Source organism: Condylura cristata, unplaced genomic scaffold (genome assembly GCF_000260355.1).
Source record: "Condylura cristata isolate star-nosed mole 26May11 unplaced genomic scaffold, ConCri1.0 scaffold00011, whole genome shotgun sequence".
In the NCBI taxonomy this organism is placed as follows: Eukaryota; Metazoa; Chordata; class Mammalia; order Eulipotyphla; family Talpidae; genus Condylura; species Condylura cristata.
Window position 1 is genome coordinate 43267510 of NW_004567112.1, and position 22500 is coordinate 43290009.

At 35.3% G+C, this 22500-nt stretch overlaps 1 protein-coding gene across 1 annotated transcript in view; it reads right to left on the reverse strand.

Annotated features, from left to right (window-relative positions):
* Positions 1-3378: 3378 nt before the first annotated feature.
* Positions 3379-22500, reverse strand: part of REEP3 (receptor accessory protein 3) — a 49190-nt gene continuing 30068 nt past the window's right edge. Inside the window, exons 5-7 of the mRNA XM_004680854.2 lie at positions 13183-13330; positions 6844-6989; positions 3379-6216 (exon numbers count right to left, since the gene is read on the reverse strand). Of these exons, the coding sequence (XP_004680911.1) occupies positions 6160-6216; positions 6844-6989; positions 13183-13330 (351 nt within the window). The 3' untranslated portion in view covers positions 3379-6159. The remainder of the gene's footprint in view (positions 6217-6843; positions 6990-13182; positions 13331-22500) is intronic.

A 22500-nucleotide genomic window follows, 5' to 3' on the forward strand; every position in this document is an offset into this window, starting at 1 on the left:
TTCCACTTTCTTAAAACATATGGAAACTGTCGCCTGCTTATATCTTAAGTGCACTTGTTTTCAACGTAAAAGATTGAATAAAATTCATTTCTTGTGCTTAAAGCCATTTGGCTCCTTTTGTGTGTGTGTTTTATTAGTTAAGACCTAGTGTGGAAGAATGCACGAAATTTTTCTTGTTGTGAACAGAGCACATAAAAGGGTTTACAAGGTGTGGTTTGAAGAGAGGGAGCCATGAAGCTAATGTTGGTGGGAAGGGAGGAAGGAAGGAAAACACTTCCTAAGAGGATACTCCTCCCTTTTAAGCTACATCCTCTCTTTTCAAATCTCTTCCTATTTGTCTTCACCAATAAAAAGATAGTAAAATATTTGTCTTTATTTTTCCCATTCATTTTAAAAGCATCCTTTCTCTCAGTGAAGCTGCTGAGCCAAATCTATTCTTAACTTCAAGCGTCTCAAAACCTTTATTCCATTTAGTTTCCTAAGAAATAATCTGAAATTTTATGTAATATATATGTCAAGAATCAAGCCTATCTCAGCTATTTAAGTATACTGTGATCTCCAAGATAGACTACAGTGGAGTTAGATTACGCAGGAGTTTGAAGCAATGTAAGTGGGTCATTGTTGAGGCTTAGTTTATTTGTAAAACAGGGATGATACTTCTTCCCAAGGTGTGAAAACAAATGGTACGTAAGTGTTACCACGACTGAATACAAGGGCCATCACATCAGAAGTCTTACAAGGTACATTTTTCCTCTTTCAAATAAACCAAGTGACATATCCTTTTCTTCATGAGGTAAACTATTAAAGGCCAAGATGTATAACTTTGACATACTGTATTAATTAAACAATTTTACATTTCAAGATAGTTTCCTTTGGAACTTAATTTTTAAGGATTTATGGTGGTTCATTTTATGTGTCAATTTAGCTAGCCAAAATACAGACATTTAGTTAAATACTAGTCTAGATATTACAATTAAGGTAGTTTTTAGAGAAGATTAACATCTAAATCAGTAGATTTGGAGTAAAGCACATTATCTTTGATAGTACAGGAGATATTTTACCTGCAGTATATCTACGGATTGGAGCAACTCTTTCCAGGTGGCCCTCCCATCCTGCAGATTGTAATTTACCAGCTCCACACCTGTGGGAGCCAGTTCCTTAATTTAATGTCTCCCTCTAGTTCTACCCTCACACCACATCTTCCTGGTTCCACTTCACTGGAAAACTTTGACTATTAGAGTTATCTACTGTTGACTCCTGGCAATACCGTAATGTATGGTAGCACTCAAATTTAGAGTAACTTAAATTAAATCTAACATTCTGAAGGCAGAAATTATCACAGGTATCCCCCACATTTTGCGTTTCGAGAAAGTTCAAGTTACTGCCGCTACACTTTTAAGGAGTTCTGTAGTATTTAACCAAAGAAATCCAAAGAGGATTTTCAGGTTTATGTGAATGCCAACAAGCAAGAAATAGTGCCAGAAGTTTGTTTTGCAGCAACCGTTCAGAGGCAGAGCAGTGAGAGGCACAAAGTTCTTTCCCCAGGGATTACTCCATCCGGCAGTGATATTATTCCTGCTTTTACTTTGACTGTGTTATTTGATATGATTTCACAGGTTAAGTCTGGGTATGAAAATGCGCAAAATTTTCCACCTGAATGAACGGAAGTTGTTTTTTTCACTATGCCATTTTAATTTACAAAAGCTTTCACGGAATACTCTATAGTGACCAATCTCTTTCCCATACTTTGAGAAACATCATGTTAAAACACATTTAGCTTATTACTCTAAACTGTTTTCACTTATTCTTTCTCATGGTAATAGTGAATTTGTTTTTATTAAAGCAAAATTTATTTCCTTTAAATTAATAGTTACATTGGCATACTTGGGTATAGGCACTGAGCATAAACACAAGGAACTCAAGAAATATTTTTGAATTAAAAAGATTGCTAATTTGATTTGCAAATAATTCTAAAATGCCATATTTTCTCCTCCCCCTTATCCTAAATGTGGAAATGTCAGATAAATTATGGACAAACATGGTATTTTCTTGCATTTGTTGTAGTATACCTTTTAATATACTACATTTATAATAATCTTGTGCTTTCAGTTTTTAATTTAATGTGTTATCTTATATAAAGCAATTTAAAAATTACTGAAACCAGACCATCAGAAGACTATTTCAAGGTTAAAATATTGATGGGTAGGTAAAGAGCAAAATATTTTCCAGGGAGCAATAGATCAGTCTGACATAAATTTTGGTCCATGGATCCCTCCAGAACAGTGAACCTCTTTAAAGATAATGAAATATTAGAAGAAGAAGAAAAAAAAACTACAACTCATATACTCATATATTTTTGAATTTTTATTGGAACTTCTAACTTCTCTCCATCATCACAAGGATATACTTACTTCCTAATAAGAATAAAACTATTTTAAATGAGGTCTGGAAACTTTTTAATATGGAGTATATATCATAATGATGTAACACAGAGACACTCTTGGATTTCTCTCTGAAGTTTAAATGTGAGGCAGACAGACGTCTGACTTTAAAACAGATGGAACCCCAGAACATTTTCAGGATACATAAAACTGAATTTTCTGTTATATTTTATGTCTGAGACAGATAACCAATACAAATTGAGGGTGAGGGTTTTTGCACTAGTTGTTTTCTCCTCTCTTCCCCTTCGAATATCCAAATCCAACAATTCAGTGTTTTTTTTTTGTAAGCTTATGGATGAACATCATAGATTATATATGACCCCTATAATTTGCCCTGTAATTTGTAAATTTAAGTGTGTGCATATGCTATTTTACATTATGTCATTTATCAGGACACATTCAAGATACACGCTGACACAGAGGAAAAATACAAGTTTTCACTAATAAAATGACTTTATTTTATATTAAAGTTTCAAAAAAACATATTTGTATAATTACCCCCAAACTAGTTTAAAGATAAGCTTTACAAAGTTATTTAAACATTGCTTTAACTATTAAAGTAAATAGATTTAAAAGGTATTAAAAGAGAAAATGTTAATTGAAGGTCAATGTTAAGAGAATTAATATACATTAAATCTATGGGAGACTATTAGAAGATAAAATCTTAAAAATATTTAGGGAAAAAAGCTGTACTTTTCTTTCAAAAGTTTTACTTTTATTGTTTACTAAGAACTATATACTCCATACCACAGTAACAATGATCTTCTCAAAATGTACCTAATTGCTTTATAAATAAATCAACCTACATAACATAAAACATAGAAAGCTGCTTTTCATTACATATCATCTCCTTAATTTTCCTGATGAAGAGAATCAAAATAAAAATTTTGCTCATTCCAATAAAAATACAAATCACTATTTAATATAATGTATTTTTAACAACCCAAATGTTCAAGCATATAGCAAAAGCAAAAATGTGCTATTCCAAAAAAAGGGGATAAAAATGTTTATCTAACCAATGTTTTACAGAAATTTAGAATATTTACACACTTTATAACACTGCAGAAGTCTTTGGTGATGACATATGGATTAAATTCCCTGAAGATACGTTAATAATTTTGTTCTATAAATCTGTGTAGTCAAGTATTTAAATTTAGTAATGCTGGCAGTATCATTTTCTAGCCAATTCCACATACATGTAAGGGAGTGTGTGGAAGGAATTTAAAAAAGGACCTAGGTGGGATTACATAATTAATAACTTAGCAATAAGGCTTATTCTGGCTCAGCTTTTATGCCAGAAAAAACATGGCAACAAGGATGGCTCAATTCTTACTTCCAAACAAATTGTAGAAAGCTAACAAATATGTTGAATGAATATTATGCTAAATAGAAATAGGTTTGTGCAGCACCTGATGCTCATTCACCAGGTGATGGTGGTGGGGAAAATAAGGCACTGTGGTTAAAGAATAAATTCAGCTCTTCCAAAAGCAGTAGACTTAACAGCAGAGAGACAAAAAGTGACCTGCTTCACCTTCAGAGAAAAAAATTTTATGTGTATTATACAACATTCAAGGGAAAATAAACAAAATTTAAGAGATATATAAGAAAAGGGGATAGGAAATGCTAGAGGAGCAAAATGGTATAGATTATAAGGATGTGACAGGAGAAAATACCAGAGGAAGCAGTATGAGTGTAAAGTGATAACAGAAGGGCTTGCATTAACTCTAATATTGGTGCTGTCTGACTAAACTTTTTGATTCTAGAAGTGTAGAGTGCTAAATAATTTTCCATTACAACAGTACTAGTTTACTGTAATTAAATAGTAAGTTTAATACTGAGATTAGACTTGAAAAATATAAAATGATGCAAAACAGCCCACCCCCCACAGAAAATGTTTTTTGATATAAAATCACTTATAAGTGACTTTAGCAGGCAGAGATGACATTGCTGTTGCACAGGAAAGACAAGCATGCTATAGCATTTACAGTGGTAAATCTAGTACTCACCACTATAAATAAAACTCTTTTCCAAGAATTTATAATCAGAATACATAGAAAATATGATCGCAAATTAATAAGACTTTCCTGAAACTAAGAAGCTAAAACTTAGTCAAGATAAAGCAATAAATGTATTCATAGAAATAAACTTAGGAGAAAATAAGCTGAACAAATTTTTACAAGTTGCTGTATGTCAAGAATGTGAGATAATCACGAAAATGTTTTAAGGCTTGTATTAAGAGAAACGTATGAATTATGCTAAGGCACTCCTGAGTAAACATACAATTCTCTGCCAACACTCAGAGGAGGTCCTGAATATACATTGCCAGCTGGCTTTGTTTCTTAAAGGTAAAAAGGTCAAAGAGCTCACAAATCTCTCATTGTTTTTTCTTTTGGACAACCAAGTAGAATAGTCAAGCAAAATCATCTGAACAAGAGTAAGTGTATAAATATGATTCATGATCACTAAAACCATCACCAGAAATATATTTAGAGTTCATAATGCATAGTTACCAACCTAAAAAAGTCTCAAATATGAATACCTCAAAATCTCTTGGATTAAAAATATGTTATTTTCCTAATATCTAGTCTAATAGCTTTTAAGATATAAGACCGACAACATCTGTATTTTGTATCTGCAGAAAATTATCTCAGCTAGCAAAGAGATTCAAATGATTCTAGTTAATGTGAAATTTATAAATTAGCAGCAAATATGAATTCCAAGCCTGTGAATAGATTGACTGTTGGTAATTTGATGAATTAGAAAAGGCCTAAGTGCTATACTGGTCTCTGACTATTTAATAAAGTCTATCACTTTTTAAAGTTAAAAATGTAACCAGTGTTAACAAAAACATGCTAAGTTCAACTATAAGGTAGAGCTAAATATGAAAAACTGGTTAATGTTTAATATAACTTATCTATAAAAAAGATAATTAAAAAGTTAAAATTGAGCAGTTAATTATATTTTTATATTATGAAAATCAAATGAATTTAACAAATGAAGCCCACAGCAACAGAGATGATGTAATTCAAGGTATAAATCTGATATGTCAGGATATGACAAATAACACTAGTGACAATAAAACTAAAATGTACAGTTGTAAAATAAGTAAACAATTTTCAAGTGTGCAAAACTAGTAAAGAATAAAAGTGCTATGTGGATACCTGGTTTTCAAATATTTGTTTAGAAAACTTTCAGTTGATGGTGGAAAAAGTAGAAAATATTAAAAAAGTTAAAATTTAAAGAATATAGAAAACATACTTATCTGTCACTTGCTGCATCAGAGATCTCTTTAATCACTATCCCCATGTGACAGATACAGTGTAAATGGAGGTAAACACAATACAATACCACAATGGCTGATGTATTCTGAACCATAAGAAGACTCTTTTCAAGTATACTGTGGGTTTGTATCATTTTATACATTAGTATAAATATATCATTAAACATCAGTTGGGATATCCCAACTCCATGTTGCCAAGTAATTTGAAAACAAATAACACAATTCTCTATTATTTCTTATACAGGTAAGTTTTGCATACTACCCTTAGTAGTCAAGATTTGGATGTAATCATTAAATAAAAACTATATGAATCAATGAAAGTAAACCCTATCATCGCCACAATTTAAAGAATTATTTAATGTGAATACACTGTGACCATATAATGTTGGAAAAAAATTCATTTGCATAATTTTCTTGGGATACTTGAAGTGTACATGACTAAAAATATACTTGTGGTCTTTTCTTCACTTTATATTTGAGTGACCCATACCGCACCTGAAGAGAGAAATGCATTATATAAATCAGATGATTATTTTTTGAAATTAGATGAGACTTACTAGTTCATAATCACAATAATATTTAACTTTTCTGATAAAGTATCAATTATCCTACAAATGTGTAGCTGGGGTTATGTTGAATATGTCAGTCTCAAAAAAAACAAAAACAATTTTGATTTACTTTGGCAATATTCATGCTCATTGCTAACAATGTGCCATTCCCTGAAATCCTCTGCTGCGTTCTGGACACAAGGACATTGCATTATTATGGACAAATCTATACTACTTGATCTTTATGTGGGTTCGGCTCAAGGTAAAACCATGCACTTAATTCTGTTCATTGTCCTTACGTGTAGGGCTGGCAGTGGGTCCTCAGGACAACCCTGAGTCACTGTGTATACCATCTACTGTTGTGCTATTCTACTTACAATGGAATACTAGTAATTTACCATTTTTAAAATTTTCAGAGGTCCTAAAATATCTGACTGGAATAAAGAATTTTAAAAATAACTGCTGTTCTACTATTCTAATGCTTCATTTATGGATGATTATTATCGTAAATGATATTGCAGCAAGGAAATCCCTTCATATTAAATCATTAGGAAAACAACTCTACTAGACTAACCTCTTTGCGGCCTTTGATGGTTTTCACAGACTTCATGCTTTGTGTTCTTCGAAGCCCTTTGTGTGTTAACATCTCATCATCTGAATATGATCCTTCCCCTTCTTCATCTGTTTTCTCAGCTCCATCTTTCAGTGGAATTCCATAACCTAAACAGGTTGCCAAAACCAGCATGTTTTTATACCAGAGACATTTTGTGGGGGTGGAGTGGGGAATGGGATCAAAAAGGAGGTGGGGGGAAGTGCCCAGGACTATAGTGATGGCACACGGGTGACTCGGTGATGGGAAACCCACGGGGATTACAATTGAGATGAAAAAAAAAATGTACAAAATGATGTAAAAATAAACTGTTATATTATTAAAAAAAAAACCAAAACCAAAACCAAAAACCAGCATGTTTTGGTAAAAGGATTACCAGTCAGCACTGCGTATTCACCCTGTTCTGTATGGTTTACATCTGCCTAGTCACTCTTTTCCCTTTCTCATCTGGAATATGCTCTTCATCACTAACCTCATACTATTCTTGATGGAGCTCATATTCCCTCCCCAAGTTTCCCTGGCCATCCTTTTTTTTTTTTACTATGCATTTTTTTTTTAGGAAAAATAAAAATAATTTATTTTTGAGTAACACGTTTACCTTGAGTAAAACAATTAAAGATAGGTAGGTAGTGAGAAGTTTCTTTCTGTCCCTTCACCTTTACATGAATTCTAAACAACCAAAGCAATTATGTATTTCAGTCTCTTACTTGTACTTTTGGTTTTAATTGGAATTAGGGATATGTTTCCCTTCATTTTGTGTCAAACACTGTCAATACTGGGAAAGGTAGGATGAGTTTAAGGAGTCAGAAAAGACCAGAAAGAGTTAGAATTTTCAACAATGTAAGTTCACCAGGGGAAGATAATGGAAATGTTAAGCCAATACTGGTTGCAGCTGCTGAGATAAAACCCAGTCAGACAGACTACGATAATTAGAAATGCTGCAGTCTACAATGACAGATGTTAGTCATAGAAAAGAACCAGCATCAGGGAGGTCAGAGAGAGATGGTGTGGGTGTGCTAAAAGGCTGCTATGTGTAGCTACAAAGACCTATTAACACTGGCTAATATGAAAGCATCTAGGTGGCCTGGCTGGTTATTGTCAAGAAATCTGAGCTCATCCTGAGGCTGAGATTCAGGGACAAGAACACTCCATTCCCAAAGCAATGGTCCTCAAATGTTAGCACATATTAGAGTTACCTGGAGAGCTTGTTAGTGCATGGATTGATGGGCCTGAGAATTTAATTTCTAACAAGTTCCCACGTTACACTATGGGTCCGGGGTCCACATTTAGAGAAACATTCTCTGGAGGGAACAAGAGAGTATTCAAGTTTTAGACAACTAGAATACTAAGTGTATTGTAAAGAGAGGGGTAAGATTACAAGTCCCTGTTACCTTTCAATCTCCTTTAATAAAGATAAGGAGCATTAATATTTAAATTTTCAGGTGAGAAAAAAAAGTAGGTAATTTTTTCAGCCTCAGAAGGGGTTAAAAGATGGAATTCCTGCATGTGAAGAAAAATGTCCAGGCACTCCCTGGTGACACCATGCTGGTGACACAATGCGTAAGGACACAGCACTGCAAGTAAGCAGCAGCCGCTGCAGTGTGAGTTAGATTCCCAGCCCCCAGGTGACCCACATGGCGCAGCAGACCTCTCCTGACCTCCCCCCCCCCCGCTGCTCCCCTCAACAGTGTACTTCATCAATTGGCCTGTTCTTCTCCCTGTTCACTCTATCTCTGGTGAATCATCTCACCACCCCTGCACCTCTGGCTTGCACACCAGTTCTGTATGCATAAATAAATAAATCTTAAAAAAAGAAAAAGAAAAATACATGAAGACATAACAACTTGAGACACTACTTCACAACTTTAAGCAAGCCACAAAAGTTATTAATAAGCCTTAGTTTCATAATAAGATATCATTCAGTATTATTTTGTGCTACCACACTTCTGGTCTAGAAACTAGGGAAGATTCAGAAGTAGGGTAAGTTATTATTTGGGACAGGAACCTTTGCTTTCCTGAAAAGGTTGGAGGTAGAAGGGAAGTCACAGGCAGAGATGATAGGGTAGGGGTGGGGTGGAGTGAGGTGGGGGTACGGTTGTCTGAGAGAACTGCTAGGTAGTCTGTGTGGCCAAAGAAGGGAATGGGGTCAGTAGGTCTCAGGAAATGCTCTTGTTGCCTGTATCAAGTGGAAAAGAAATATACATAAAAACAAAGGAAACAACATAAAAATGAAGCTACTACATATCTTGGAAGTGGGCTTGTAGGTATTTTAAACATCATTTTTCAAGTTTGTTAAGTTTTTATTCAAAAATCTTTATTACATCTATAGCTGGGCAAGTCAGCCGGGCCGTGGCATGGGGGTGGGGGGAATATATATATATATATTTTTGAGATTGTTATTTCTAGATACTAGATTTTTCTCTGTTTGTATCAAATAAAAAGTAGAAAGGAAGTAACTGTGACCAGAATGTTCTCTAAGGACACAGATAAAGGATAATACTACAGTTCAAAACATAGTCTGAGCTAATTTAATTACTTCTTACTTTATATGATAAGGAATTGGAATTTTATGTAAAATGATTATGTAAGTATGTGAATATATAAATAACTTATTCTATGTTTGTTCCCTAATTTCAGTTAAAAAATTATACTAGTTTTTAAATTAGTGATGGATTTGATTCATTATTCCACACTGTGTATTTTGAAAATTGTATGTATGAAGCAGTGCTAAATTATGAGGATACCATGACAGAAAAGACACACCTGTCCTTTTCTACCCTAAGCATTTACAGTCTATTAGGGAGAAAAAGACTGTAATGGGCGTAACAGTACTCTCATGGATACTATAAATAAGGAGCTATGAAGGTAAGAGCTAGGAAAGCACACAATAGGAGAATTAACTCAGCCTGGGTGGGAAGGAACACCACTTCTGGAGACAGTGACTAAGCTGAATCCTGAAAGGTCCTCACTCTATATACCTAGTAAATGACAGAGTGGGAGAAAAGGCTGGGTGCTAACAAACGACATGCTACTGAGCTTGGATTTCATCAGAGAGCAGTGGAGGGCCATTGAAACATTTTAACCAGAAGGGCGCAGTGATTAGGCTTGGGCTCTTTATAAGACTCTTCTTGCACTATGAAGAATGAATCACAAAAGGATGAAACGGGAAACAGGAGGTTACTGGGAATAAGGTGGGCCAGAAGTGAGAGGTCGGAGCAAGGACAGAGAAGGCAGCCAACTGTGGGATCGATCAGGTGAAACTGACAAGTTTAATTTCTTACTAAGCAAAACCAAGCATCAAAGAGTCAAATCAAATAACCTCTAAGTATGCATTTTTTTAAAAAAACTAGAAATGAGTATATATGAAAATTCTGCTGAGTGGCAGACATAAGGTTAGTTAAAATTGTCTGAGGATTTAAAGACTTTGGGGGAGAAGTGGGAGACCTGAGATTATTATGAGAGAAGCTAAACTCTGGGTGTTACATCAAAGCAAGGATCAGTAAGCTGGCTCAGTGGCCAGCCAGGCTGGGGCAAGGTGGTGCTGCTAAGCCATGCAAAGGCAGTCTAAGGTAGGCTGCTTCATATCATTAAGCTCCATGGAACAGAGTACTAGGACACAGCCCTCCACACACATTCCTGAGAAGCAGTGACTGGGGACCCCCCCCATGGAGAAATCTGTGTTGCCATGGCCTTGGGTCCTAAGACTACAATTCCTTAGGCAGCGTCAGCTTAGGGCTTTATTACCATTTTAAGAAAGTACAACAGTAGATGCTTTTATGCACAGGCATTATCCACTGTGGGGGAAAGAGAAACGAGTACTTTGCTATATATTAGCTGTGACACCTTGAATGAGTCCTCTGGCTTCAGATTTCTTATCTGGTATGATGGTAAGATAGATGGGTGATGATGAATAGGTTTTCTATATAAGTGCCACCAAACAGATGAGGTGTCTGGGGCAGTATGGTGAGTGGCATTCTGAGTCAGTATGGGAAAGTGCTGTCACAGTCCATTAGCATCGTCAGCCACCATGAACATGGAAGCTGTGGGCATGTCACCTAGTTGCCATCTTTGACCAAAACACCTCTAAAATCTCTTTCTTCCCAAATTATTTGAATTTATGATGATAGAATAACTGTAAAAAAATTGTTTAGGAATCTTGAGTACTCATTTCTGTGACTGAATACATAGCCTTTGACAAGTAATTTTAAACTCAAGTCTTACTTTACACATATACACATAAGGATAAAAATATTTACACTATCTAGTCATGTTGAGGATAAAAGAAATATATAAAACATCAAACAAACAAACAAAAATATCTTTATGTACTGGTATTGAAATGGAATGTTGGACCATTTTTAACTAATAGGAGAGTGTCCAGGTTCCTTGAAGAAAAAATATTTTCATTTATCAAATGTGTTCTTTCAAAGTAGTGAACATCATGTTTAAGGTGCCAAGGTATCCACTTTCACCCACAAACAAATTTGGAGGGAGCTCTTTTTCCTATAGTGACAATAAGCAGATTTGAATGATTTCATCAAAGCAGAGCTTCTCTTGATTAGCTAGCCTCAAAATGCTCAGACCAGGACACCTCAAAAGGGACACACGTTTCCAGATACCCGAATTTGTGTATGTGATCAACCAGGGATTCTGAGGTAAATGCACTGATTACATGTACCTTCAACAATGTGCACGTAACTCCCACATTGAAAAACTTATCAATTTTATTTCTGAAAGCAAATCAGTGAGTAAATGCAGTAAAAAAAAGGGAACAATATTATAAAAAAAAAATGGATACTGTACTTACTGGAAACCAATGTTACTTCATTAAAAAAAAAATTCAAATTTCATCAAAACCACATAGAACCTAGAACTCTGACTGCAGAATTGAAGCTACCAGGGGGAAATGTGTGGGAGGAGATAAGGGGAGGTCCAACCAGACTATCGTCAGAGGATTTTGAGTGTTCTGTTGGTGGGCCTGGGTTATAACACACAGGTGAAGAGCTGTGAGCCTACACCCTTAATGTATATAAAGTCTGTTATTGCAATAAAAATAGCATGTTAAAAAAGGGTGATTTTCAATATCTTTAAAAGCACATTTCTACTTAATAAAAAAAAATCAAACAGACATGTATCTTATGGATGAATAATATGTTAATAAGAAATTTCCTTAAGATCTTAGTTCTCAGCTGAACCTTGAACTAAAACTTTCTAACATGCGACAAAATAACTTTTACTTATGTGTATGTTTATAAGGTCACAACAGCATATTAAAAATTTTAGATTTTTAAATATGATATGAGCTAAGTTTACAGTAGAACAGATCTGCAAGTTAGTTCTTGAGCTAGAATATATAATTTCAATACACTTTCCATTGGAGTAATCCCATTTTCAAACTGAGTCATCTTTTGTTATTTGCTTAAAAACTATGTTGTGAGTCCATATCCTTATTTGTTCAATGCACTGACAGGAAACAATGTTCAACTCTAAAACTTGTTAGATGGCACCACATAGTTTGAGTAGAAAAGGCATCCATCACAGGTCAGGACTAGTGTTGATGGTAAGGTGATGGTAGCCACACCCCTGCCTCTACTGCTACTTGGCTGGATTATCTCCAAAGTCAACAAAAGGTAAGCATTAATCTTAGTTAGGGGGAAAAAAATTGAGAAAGAGAGCTACAGTGAGGTGTAAAATTCAAAAATATAAGTGTAAATGTATCTTTTGACAGACCTGGAACAGCTGTTTGCTGTTGCCAAGGATTCCACTACACATGAAAGAAAAAATAGTCGTTTGTTTCTCAGTTTCTATCTTCTGTGGCAGTGAAGATTGGATGAGGGCATATGGGGGGTGGGGTGGGGGGAGGAATGTGTGGTTACATACAAAAATACATACACATACATACATATATATGCATAAAAGTAAATTTTATCTACCCAAATTCAGCTAGTTACTGGCTATTATTTTGTGGCCATCTTGACTCAAATCCAGACTCTCAAAGACACAGTAAAATAAACAAGTGTGGCCCTCCCTGGTGGTGCAGCGAGTTAAAGCACTGTACAGAGAAGCTAAAAAGCCACTTCCGCATGAGTTCGATTCCAGCATGCCTCGGAGGTGACCACATGGTGCAGCAGACCTCTCCTGACCGGCCTACTGCTCCCCTCAGCAGGTACTTCGTAGATCAGCCTGTTCTGCACCCCACTCTGTCTCTGGTGAATCCTCTCACCCTCCACATCTCTGGCCTGTACCCCAGTTCCATATGAATAAATAAATAAATCTTAAAAAACAAAAAACAAACAAGCGCACCTGCCGATTCACTGGAGGTTGGTTTACTTTTCTTTTTTGTTACAGGTAGAGTCTGGTATGGGCTTTGTTCCACAGGCTCCTCACCCTGGATAGCTGTTAGATCGTGCATACTGAAACTTCGTAAACGTTCAGTTATTGCTCCTTGGCTCTAGTTAAAAGTGATAGACCCAAGGGAAAAAAAAAGGCACATTTTTAGACATTTAATATGCTTACATTTACATGTTCCCAAGTGTTTATCATGACACTTAGTCATTTTAAAATTAAACTTTCAGTAAAGTTGAAAAAACTGTGCATATATCACTTACATTTTGTATATTTGCTTTATCATGCAACTACCCTTATCCAGGCATCAGTTCATTTTCTAATGTGTTTCAAAGTTGCAGATAGGAGAACATTTCATACCAAACATTTCAGCTTTGCTTTTTCATTTTAAAATGTAAGAATCTCTACTGAAAGTTTACCACCTGAGTAAATGGCACTTATGATTTGGGGATTTAAGTTTGACATTTACTGTTTTAAAGTAAAAGGGACTCTATTTTAAGCAAAGCTAAGGGCCTGGTGGTACAAAGGGTTAACAGCACACAATGAAGCTATCACCAGCCAGGGTCCCATGAGTTTGATCCCTGGCCAGGGAGCTGACCCATGTGGCACCTCTCTTGTCCCGCTCCCCTCAGCAGTATGTTTTACTTGATTGAGTTGTTCTGCTCCCCACTCTGTCTTTGGGGAATCCTCTCACACCCCCGCACCTCTGGCCTCTACCCCAGCTCTTATATGCATAAATAAATCAATCTTAAAAGAAATAAAGCTAAGTCGAAAATGGTAATGTATTTTGGAAAAAGGGAAAAAAATACTAAGAGCCAAAGAATCTTGGATATGAAATGACACTCAGTTAATGAATTCACTGGCAAGGCAGATTACTATTATTACCACTACATAACTTAACATGGTAGACACTAGATACAAATGGGAAGTTAAATTTAAGGTAACTGAAATTAAATAAACTTAAAATTTCAGCATTTCAAATGTTCAATAGACACTGTGGTTAGTGGCTATTGTATAAAACAGTGCATTTCCATCACAGCAGAAATTCAATGATTTCCATCACTTTATAGCTCTGAAAGGTACATTTTCTTCTCTTTTCAGAAATAATTATATTTCCTCCCAAAGTCTAAAGCTTTGAAAAAAGATAATTTCTAAACTTACTCACTTAGAATATTTGCATAGCATATAGATGTCTCACTGCTTATTTACAGTTGAACTAAAAATATTCTTCTAAAGGTTTCTCCTAATTTCTCCTCACACATGAATTTATGACTGCCTCTATTTATATTACTGTAGAAACTTATCCATAATGGTTCATTTCTCAATTTTAAGACCTACAAACATTCAAATGTTACTGCTAACATGAATTTTATTTTGAAGAGAAAGGTCTTGATGAACAAGTCTCAAAAGTTTTCTTTAATTGTAATAACACTGCATACTGACATTATTTAAGTTTCAGTTGTGTATCACTGAAAATTAACATGTGTATATATTACATTAGGGTCATTGCTAGAATTCCACATCTGTCTCTTACCATAGATTGTTGCCTTTGTGCTGATTTACCTATCCTCACTTCCCCTCCCCTTCTGGTAACCACTAATTGGTCTTACAGTCCTAAGTTTTAAATTTGCTTTATTTACCTCATCTGTTTTTGTTTTTGTTTTTCCTGTATACCATATGAGTTAGATTACACAGTGTAAGTATTCCTCCATCTGACTTATTTCACTAAGTCTAGTATTCTCTAGGTCCATTCATTTTCCAAATGGCAGAATTTCATCTTTTTATTATGGTTGAGCAGTAGCTTTCTGTTGTGTATACATACAACATCTTTATCAGTCATCTGTGGATGGACAGTTATGTTATTTTCAGTTCTTGACTACTGTAAATAATGTAGCAATAAACATTGGGGTGCATGCATTTGTTTGAATTAGTGTCTTGGTGTCTTGTACTTTTTGAGTAAATACCAATAAGTGGGATCATCGGATCTTATGAACTTCCTTTTTTTTTTTTTAGAAATCAACAAAATACTTTCTTTCCATAATAGCTGCACCAATTGACATTCCGACCAATAGTATATAAGAGTTACCAGCTCTCCACATCCTCTCCAACACATACTTTGTATTTTGGAGAACAGCCATTCTCACAGGTGTGAGGTGACAGACAGCTCATTATGGTTTTGGTTTCAATTTTCCTTATGATAACTGATCAAGAGCATTTTTTTATGTGCTTGCAGGCCATCTGTACATCTTCTATGAAGAATTGTCCATTCAGATTCTCTGCTGATTTCTTAATTGTTTTTTTTTTTGAGTTTTATGTGTTTTTATATTTGGGATATTAATCGTTTGTTAGGCATATGCTGTGGAATATCTTCTCCCATTCAGTAGGGTATCTGCTCACTTTGATGCACATTTCTCATGTCGTTCAAAAGTTTTTTGTTGGATGTAGCCCCATTTATTTTTGCTTTTATTTCCCTTGTTGTTGAAGTTGAGTCCTTAAATATAATTCTAAGGCTAATGTCAACAAGTGTATCATCTATGTTTTTCTATGTATTTTATGGTTTCAGATTTTACATCCAAGTCTTTCATCCACTTTGAGTTAATTCTTGGGTATGGTGTTGTCTAGTTTAATTCTTTTTCTCACTGCTGTCCAGTTTTCCCAGCACCTTTTATTAAAGATACATTCTGTGTTCCACTGTAAGTTCTTGGCTCCTTTATTGTAAATTAGTTGTCCTTGCATGTGGTTTTACTTCTGCATCCTCAAATCTGTTCCACTGATCTGCGTGTCTGCTTCCATGCCAGTACCAAGTTATATTAATTACTATTGCTTTGTAGTTCTGTTTGAAGTTGGAAAGCGTGTTATCTCCATTTCTAATCTTTTTTCTCAAGTGTTTTTACTATTCTGAGTTTTTTTGTGACTCCAAATTAATTTCATGATTTTTTGTTCTATTTCTGTGAAGAATGACATTGTCATTTTCATAGGAATGACACTGATGATTCACGAGTCTTGATTCAGCTACTCTGAGTTGTTGATATTGTAAAGAAATAAAACACTCTAAATCTCACTTAAGCTTTGCATTTCTATCATGTTTTGAATTGTGAAAATGAATTATTATTGGGTTTATACTCAATAAAAATAAATGGTTTGCACACATCTGTACACATTCTTGTTGTGGTTTAATTCACAGTATTTCCTTCCTCTTTACCAGGTATCATTTACTTATCAAATAGATGGATGACAAAAGACTTCAGAGAAATAATAAAACAAGCAATCACTGCTCATCTGAAACAGATGTGTTGTTTTCTTAAAATTGTCATTTTATCTCAATTTTGTATTCCTGTGACCTTGACTGCCAAATATATGATTCTACCTGACTCAAGTGCAATTTCTGAGGCCAGTTAATTCCCATACCTTCTACTTAAAAAAAGTCCGCCTCAGAATACAAATGAGTCAAATGACATTGAATTAGTTTAGCTTAATATCATCCACAAACTTTGGTATCTTTAAGGGTACAATCAGGGCCCTCCTTGTTGGCAAAGCAGGTTAGGACACAGCACTGCAAGTGAGCCGCTGCGGCTTCAGTGTGAGTACGATCCCTGGCCTCAGAGGTGACCACATGGTGCGGCACACCTGTCTTGACCTGCCCCTGCTCCCCTCAGCAGTGTACTTCGTCGATTTGACTGTTCTGCTCCCCACTCTGTCTCTGGTGAATCCTCTCACTGCCCCTGCACCTCTGGCTTGTACCTCACTTCTGTATGAATAAATAAATATTAAAAAAAAAAAACAAACAAAACAAGTACAATCAACTACCTACTTAAGGTGTACCTCAAAAATGAATTCACACATTTGTATTAATTCTAGTGTTGTATCATGTATATTTTACCCCAGAAGATATTAAGAAACTAGAAGAGAGGAACAAATTTAGGTTTCTACTATTCTGCTACTGCACTCTGTATGGTACTGTTAATTGAGTCTATTGTAAGTAAATACTCTTTTTATACCTCTTCTTTTTCATTACCCTTGGTCACTAGGGACTTCTTGATAGGCAGTTGCACAGTTTAATGTAAACCCTGGAGTTAATATGGAAAGGTTTGGCAGCAAACTATAGATATAGCAATGGGTCTCTATATGGGTAAACATCACTATCCATCAATGATTTGCTCCAGGTTTAGATGAACTGTTGGTTCAAGGCTTGGAGGAAAACTAGGCACTGTAGGGAAAAGCAAAAAGGGTTTGTGTACCTTCATTGATGATCCTCATTACCTAAGCAGCCATTATCACCTAAAAATCCAAATTTTCTACTATAGATATTCTTTTGGCCCAGAATAGAATATGGGAAGAAAAAATTAATGCAGTATTGTGATTTTCAAAACATAAATTAGAAGTTCTAATGTGATCACTTTAAAGTGTAATTACAATATAATCACATTTGAAATGGATCTATTCCCTCCAATTTAATATCTCTAACACAAAAAGTTCAGCAATAAAGGAATCAAATGTTGAGTGGAAATTCCTTCCTGCTATCACAGAATTCTATATCTTATGCATAGTATGGTTGCAAGCATGCAATATGGTTGTAAGTAGGCAGGGAATGATAGGTAAAATTGAAAACAATATTAATGATGACTAGGCAGATGGGATGGGTTATTTCTTGGTTCTAACAATTTTTCTAATATAAAATTAAATCATAGAGGCCCTCCCTGGTGGTGCAGCGGGTTAAAGCACAGCACTGAGATTCTAAAGCCGCTTCCTCATGAAGCCGCTTCTTCATGAGTTCGATTCCCGCCTGCCCTGGAGGTGACCACATGGTGTGACAGAACTCTCCTGGCCCACCCGCTGCTCCCCTCAGCAGTGTACTTCGTTGATTTACCTGTTTTGTTACCCACTCTGTCTCTGGTGAAGCCCTCACCGATCCTGAGCCTCTGGCCTGTACCCCAGTTCTGTATGCACAAATAAATAAATCTTAAAAAAAAAATTAAGTCATAGATCTGATGTTTTAATTTTAATGTGGTGCTCTGTAAGAGCTTCTGATCACTTTTCTGTTCATTATTCATGTGGCTAGCTCCTTATTCCCCATTATTAAAAACAAACAAAACTCTATTCATGATTCCTCAAATAGGGCATTATGGACACCATCAATAATGATACTAAAAATATTGTATTGTTTAAAATAAAGTATTATTTAAAATAAAAATGTTCTGTTTACTTGTATTCCATGATTTGGTTTATACCATATTAAGTCAGAAGTATAAGAAAAATGAAGAAAGATACTAGTTTGCAGAGGAAAGCACTGTGCAGATACTCCACTTAGACAATAAGGAGGAAGGGAGTTACACCCACAAGATGATTCTATAGACCATCTTGTTAGACACTTCTCAGTAGAACAGATAATGATCTTGGTATATATACTATATTTGTTAAAATTGATCCTAGACATAAAAAAAGTAACAGGAGGATTATGATGAACTTGCAAAAGTCACTGTAATTAAGAAGTGTTTCTTAGAATATTTTACATCAACACTGGTCATCAGTAACAGAAATATCCCCAAACTCTTGTTTGTTCTCAGGTTTGAATGCAGATGTGCCTAGGATACATTTAAGAAACTGAGAACCCTGTAAGACTGACTGTGGGCCAGGTGGCTGAGTGCAGATCGAACACATTCAAATTCTGGGGAGGATTTTCAGCTAAGAAGTAGTTCCCTGAGCTGGTCTCACTCAGAGGTCATTTACATACAAGGGCATTAGGATCTTTGATTGTCTACTCAAGTATCCAGGTATATCACTGGTATAAAGGGATGTTCTGTAAAAAGGGATATTACATGCATTATTTATTCTAACCTCTTTAAACTCACATGATCCCATCTTTGTTTAAATTCTCCATTTCTTATTTAAACATTACATTAAAATCACTATATTCTGTGCTAAGGGGAATCTGCTGTGTTTATCAGCGTCTTTGTGTAAAAATTCAATCTGTTTGCTTCATTTTTCATTAAGAATTTAAAAACACAACCAACAATACTTTATCTTACATGCATTCAATCTGTAATTGAATAATTCTTACTACACTGTTCAATAACGAGTAGTTATTAAGCTCTATTTCTTATTGACCCTGCACATATTACATTATAATTGCAGATAAGGCTACTTTCCAGCTTTTAGGGAAATCGCTTATCCCTATGGACATTCAACAATTCATCTGCGCAAATCTAGGCTAGCACTGTAGCACTGACTTCATTATATATATTTTAAATTTCTATTTTATTTATGCATAGAAGAATTGGGGTGTTGGCCAGAGGTGCGGGGTGGGTAGAGTGCATTTACCAGATTTACCAGAGACAGAGTGGGAGCAAAACAGACAGTGAATGAAACACACTACTAAGGGGAGCAGCAGGCAAGACAGGAAAGGTCTGCTGTGCCATATGTGGGTCACCTCCCTGGTGGGGGATTGAACTCAGGCGGCTGTCATGGTGATAACGTTGAGACAATCCCCAGGTCACCAGGGAGGTTCCAATTTCATTAATTTTAAATAGATTTCCTTCTTAAAGATTTATTTACTTATGCATACAAGAACTGGGGTGTAGACCAGAGGGTGAGAGGATTCATCATAGATAGCGTGGGGCACAGAACAGGTAGACCTAGTGAGATACACTGCTGAGGGGAGCAGTGGGCAAGATAGGCAAGGTCTACTGTGCCATGCGGGCTAGCTCCTTGGCAGGGGATCGGGCTAGCTCCTTGGCAGGGGATCGAACTCAGGCCACAACAGTGATAGCTTGATAGTGTTGAGATTTAACCCCTATGTCACTAGGGAGGTTTCAAGAACTGACTTCATTTACATTAAGAGAGTAATATAATTTAGTGATTTTAATATTAAAGTAAAGATATTTGTCAAAGAGCATTTGTAAGAAAGAGAATGCATGAAAATAAAAATTATTTGCTAACCCAAACTACACATATTTATATATTCTTTTAGCTTTATGTGACTTCTCATGCTTTCAGAGTAGGGCTTTCTCAACTCCAGTACTATTGTTATTTAGAACTGAATACATTTTTATTGTGAGGAAGCTGTTCTACACATCACAGGATATTAAGCAGCATCACTGTTTTCTACCCCCAGATGCCAGTAGCAGCAGTTGTGACAATCCAAAATGTCTCTAAACAGTGCCAATTTCCCTTGGTGATGGGCAGTGGGGTCAAAAGTGCCCTCATTTGAGAACCACCATTTTTGAGATATAACGAGTTTTAGAAGTCAGGCTTCACCACTTCATTTTACAGGAAAGAAAATTTATACTAAGAGATCAGTGCAGATGTTAGTCCAAAAGGTCATGATTAACAAGCGGTGGAATCAAGGCTAAAAAAATGCAGTTAATTTGAATGCTACAGAATTCAATGTTAATTTTAACATTCTGCTTCTTATAAGGAAAATAGTGAGATTCTTCTTTTTGTCTAGAAAAATGATCTCCTTTTTGAATAAAATACGCAGCTGAATACCCTCAACTCTTTTCACAGAGTCAGATATCAGGACTTTTTACCTGATCTTGCTTATTTAAAGTCAGTTTAGGCTTCAGTATTTTTTTTTCCTGTAAGGCTCTCATATCTGTGATAATTGCTTTAAAAAAAAAAAAAAACAAACAAAAAACAGTGTTTGCTGAAGAATTTACCATGGCTGTTGGGGAACATTTGAAGAGAAGGTTATTATGACAGACAGTACTTTTCTTCAACTCTCCTCCACTTGGCAGTTATCTTGCTCATCTATACAAAGTTACCTACATTTCACAAGTGAAAAGCTATGAACATTCTCAGCAAAATCCTTGAAGGTCCTTCATATGTTTATGCTTTGCTCAGCCAAAATAAACTCTACATTCACCTTGTGAACAGATGCCTGGTAATGAGGTCACAGAGCTGAGTAACATTTTCTGAAAATTGCTTTATGGTGTAATAAATGTTGTGATTAGATTCTTATTTTCATCTCTAACATGCTTAGGTGGTTCAACCAGGGAAACCTAGTCAGGGGTATTACAGATCTTTAAAGGTCACACAAGTCCTGCCATTTTTAGCATGAAAGGTATTTTTAACAAAGTATATATTATAGTCATTTAAAATAATTCTCAAGTCCTCCTGTTGGCTTTCTGGCAGTTTCTCCTTAAACTTGACCTATTTTCCTACTTTAGTTTTCAATTTATACTTCTGTATGAAAATGTCTGGTTCAGTGATTCTTCCATCACAGTGCCTCACTTTGACATCTCCAGAGATGGAACTTATTTTTTAACCTCCTGAAATCAGGCAAAGGACAACTTTCGGCCAACAGTGTTAACATTATGCTATGCTTAGCATATTTAACGATTATTTCTAGTGAATAAAACCTAGGATGGCTGGAGCCAACATTTCTGTGTTCATGCTGAGAATTGTGGGGGAAACTTCATAGCCAGTTATCTTGTTCACAAAAGGCTCACAGCATCACAAACAAGAAAGGAAAGCTCCAAAATAAATTAAAATTACAGGATATGTGTGTGTTTGTTTTGCAGTGGTTAAGTTAGATAATATTTGTGTTCTTTGTTTCCTGCCTTTGAAGTGGGAAGGTGGTTTTAAACTGTTAAATAAATAAATAAAAACAATGAATCACAAAGAAGAAAACTAGGGAAAAGGAGGTGTAGAATTACTTTTATAGTCTTTCAACAGAAAACAACTCTTCTGTTAGATGATCTTTTTTAAATATGGAGGACAAGGGGGAAGCTCTTAACAGTGAAAGATGAGAAACAATTTTCATTTTGTGAATATATTCATAGTCTGTGAGGATAGAGACTATGATCGTTGCATCTTGACACCAACAATATAGTAGGCATTGAATAACTAGATGTTAAATAAAAATGTAAGGGTAAGGTGTTAAATACTGATGGCAGCAAACTATAAAATAGAAATAAATAAGGATGGAATGAAATATAAAATTTGACAGTGGGATTTCTGATTCTCCATTTAAAGAGTTTGGAAGCAGTAAACATAAGTGAAAATAAAATGAATTGCCTTGAAATTGTGATTAATACATAGGAAGGTATCTCACAGAGTATAACTGTAAACTATAAGTGTTAAAGTGAGAAGGAAACATGGTATTTGCATGCTTCTGTTCCTTATACCAGTGTTCTGGAATGTCTATATTTTCTAAATAATATTTCAAGTTGAAATATACTTTTAGGTTTCTGTCATAGAATCATGTTGAATAATGTTTCTAAATATGGAAAACTCAGAAAGCAGCTTCCTTGGAAAGAAATATATCTAAAGTTTAAA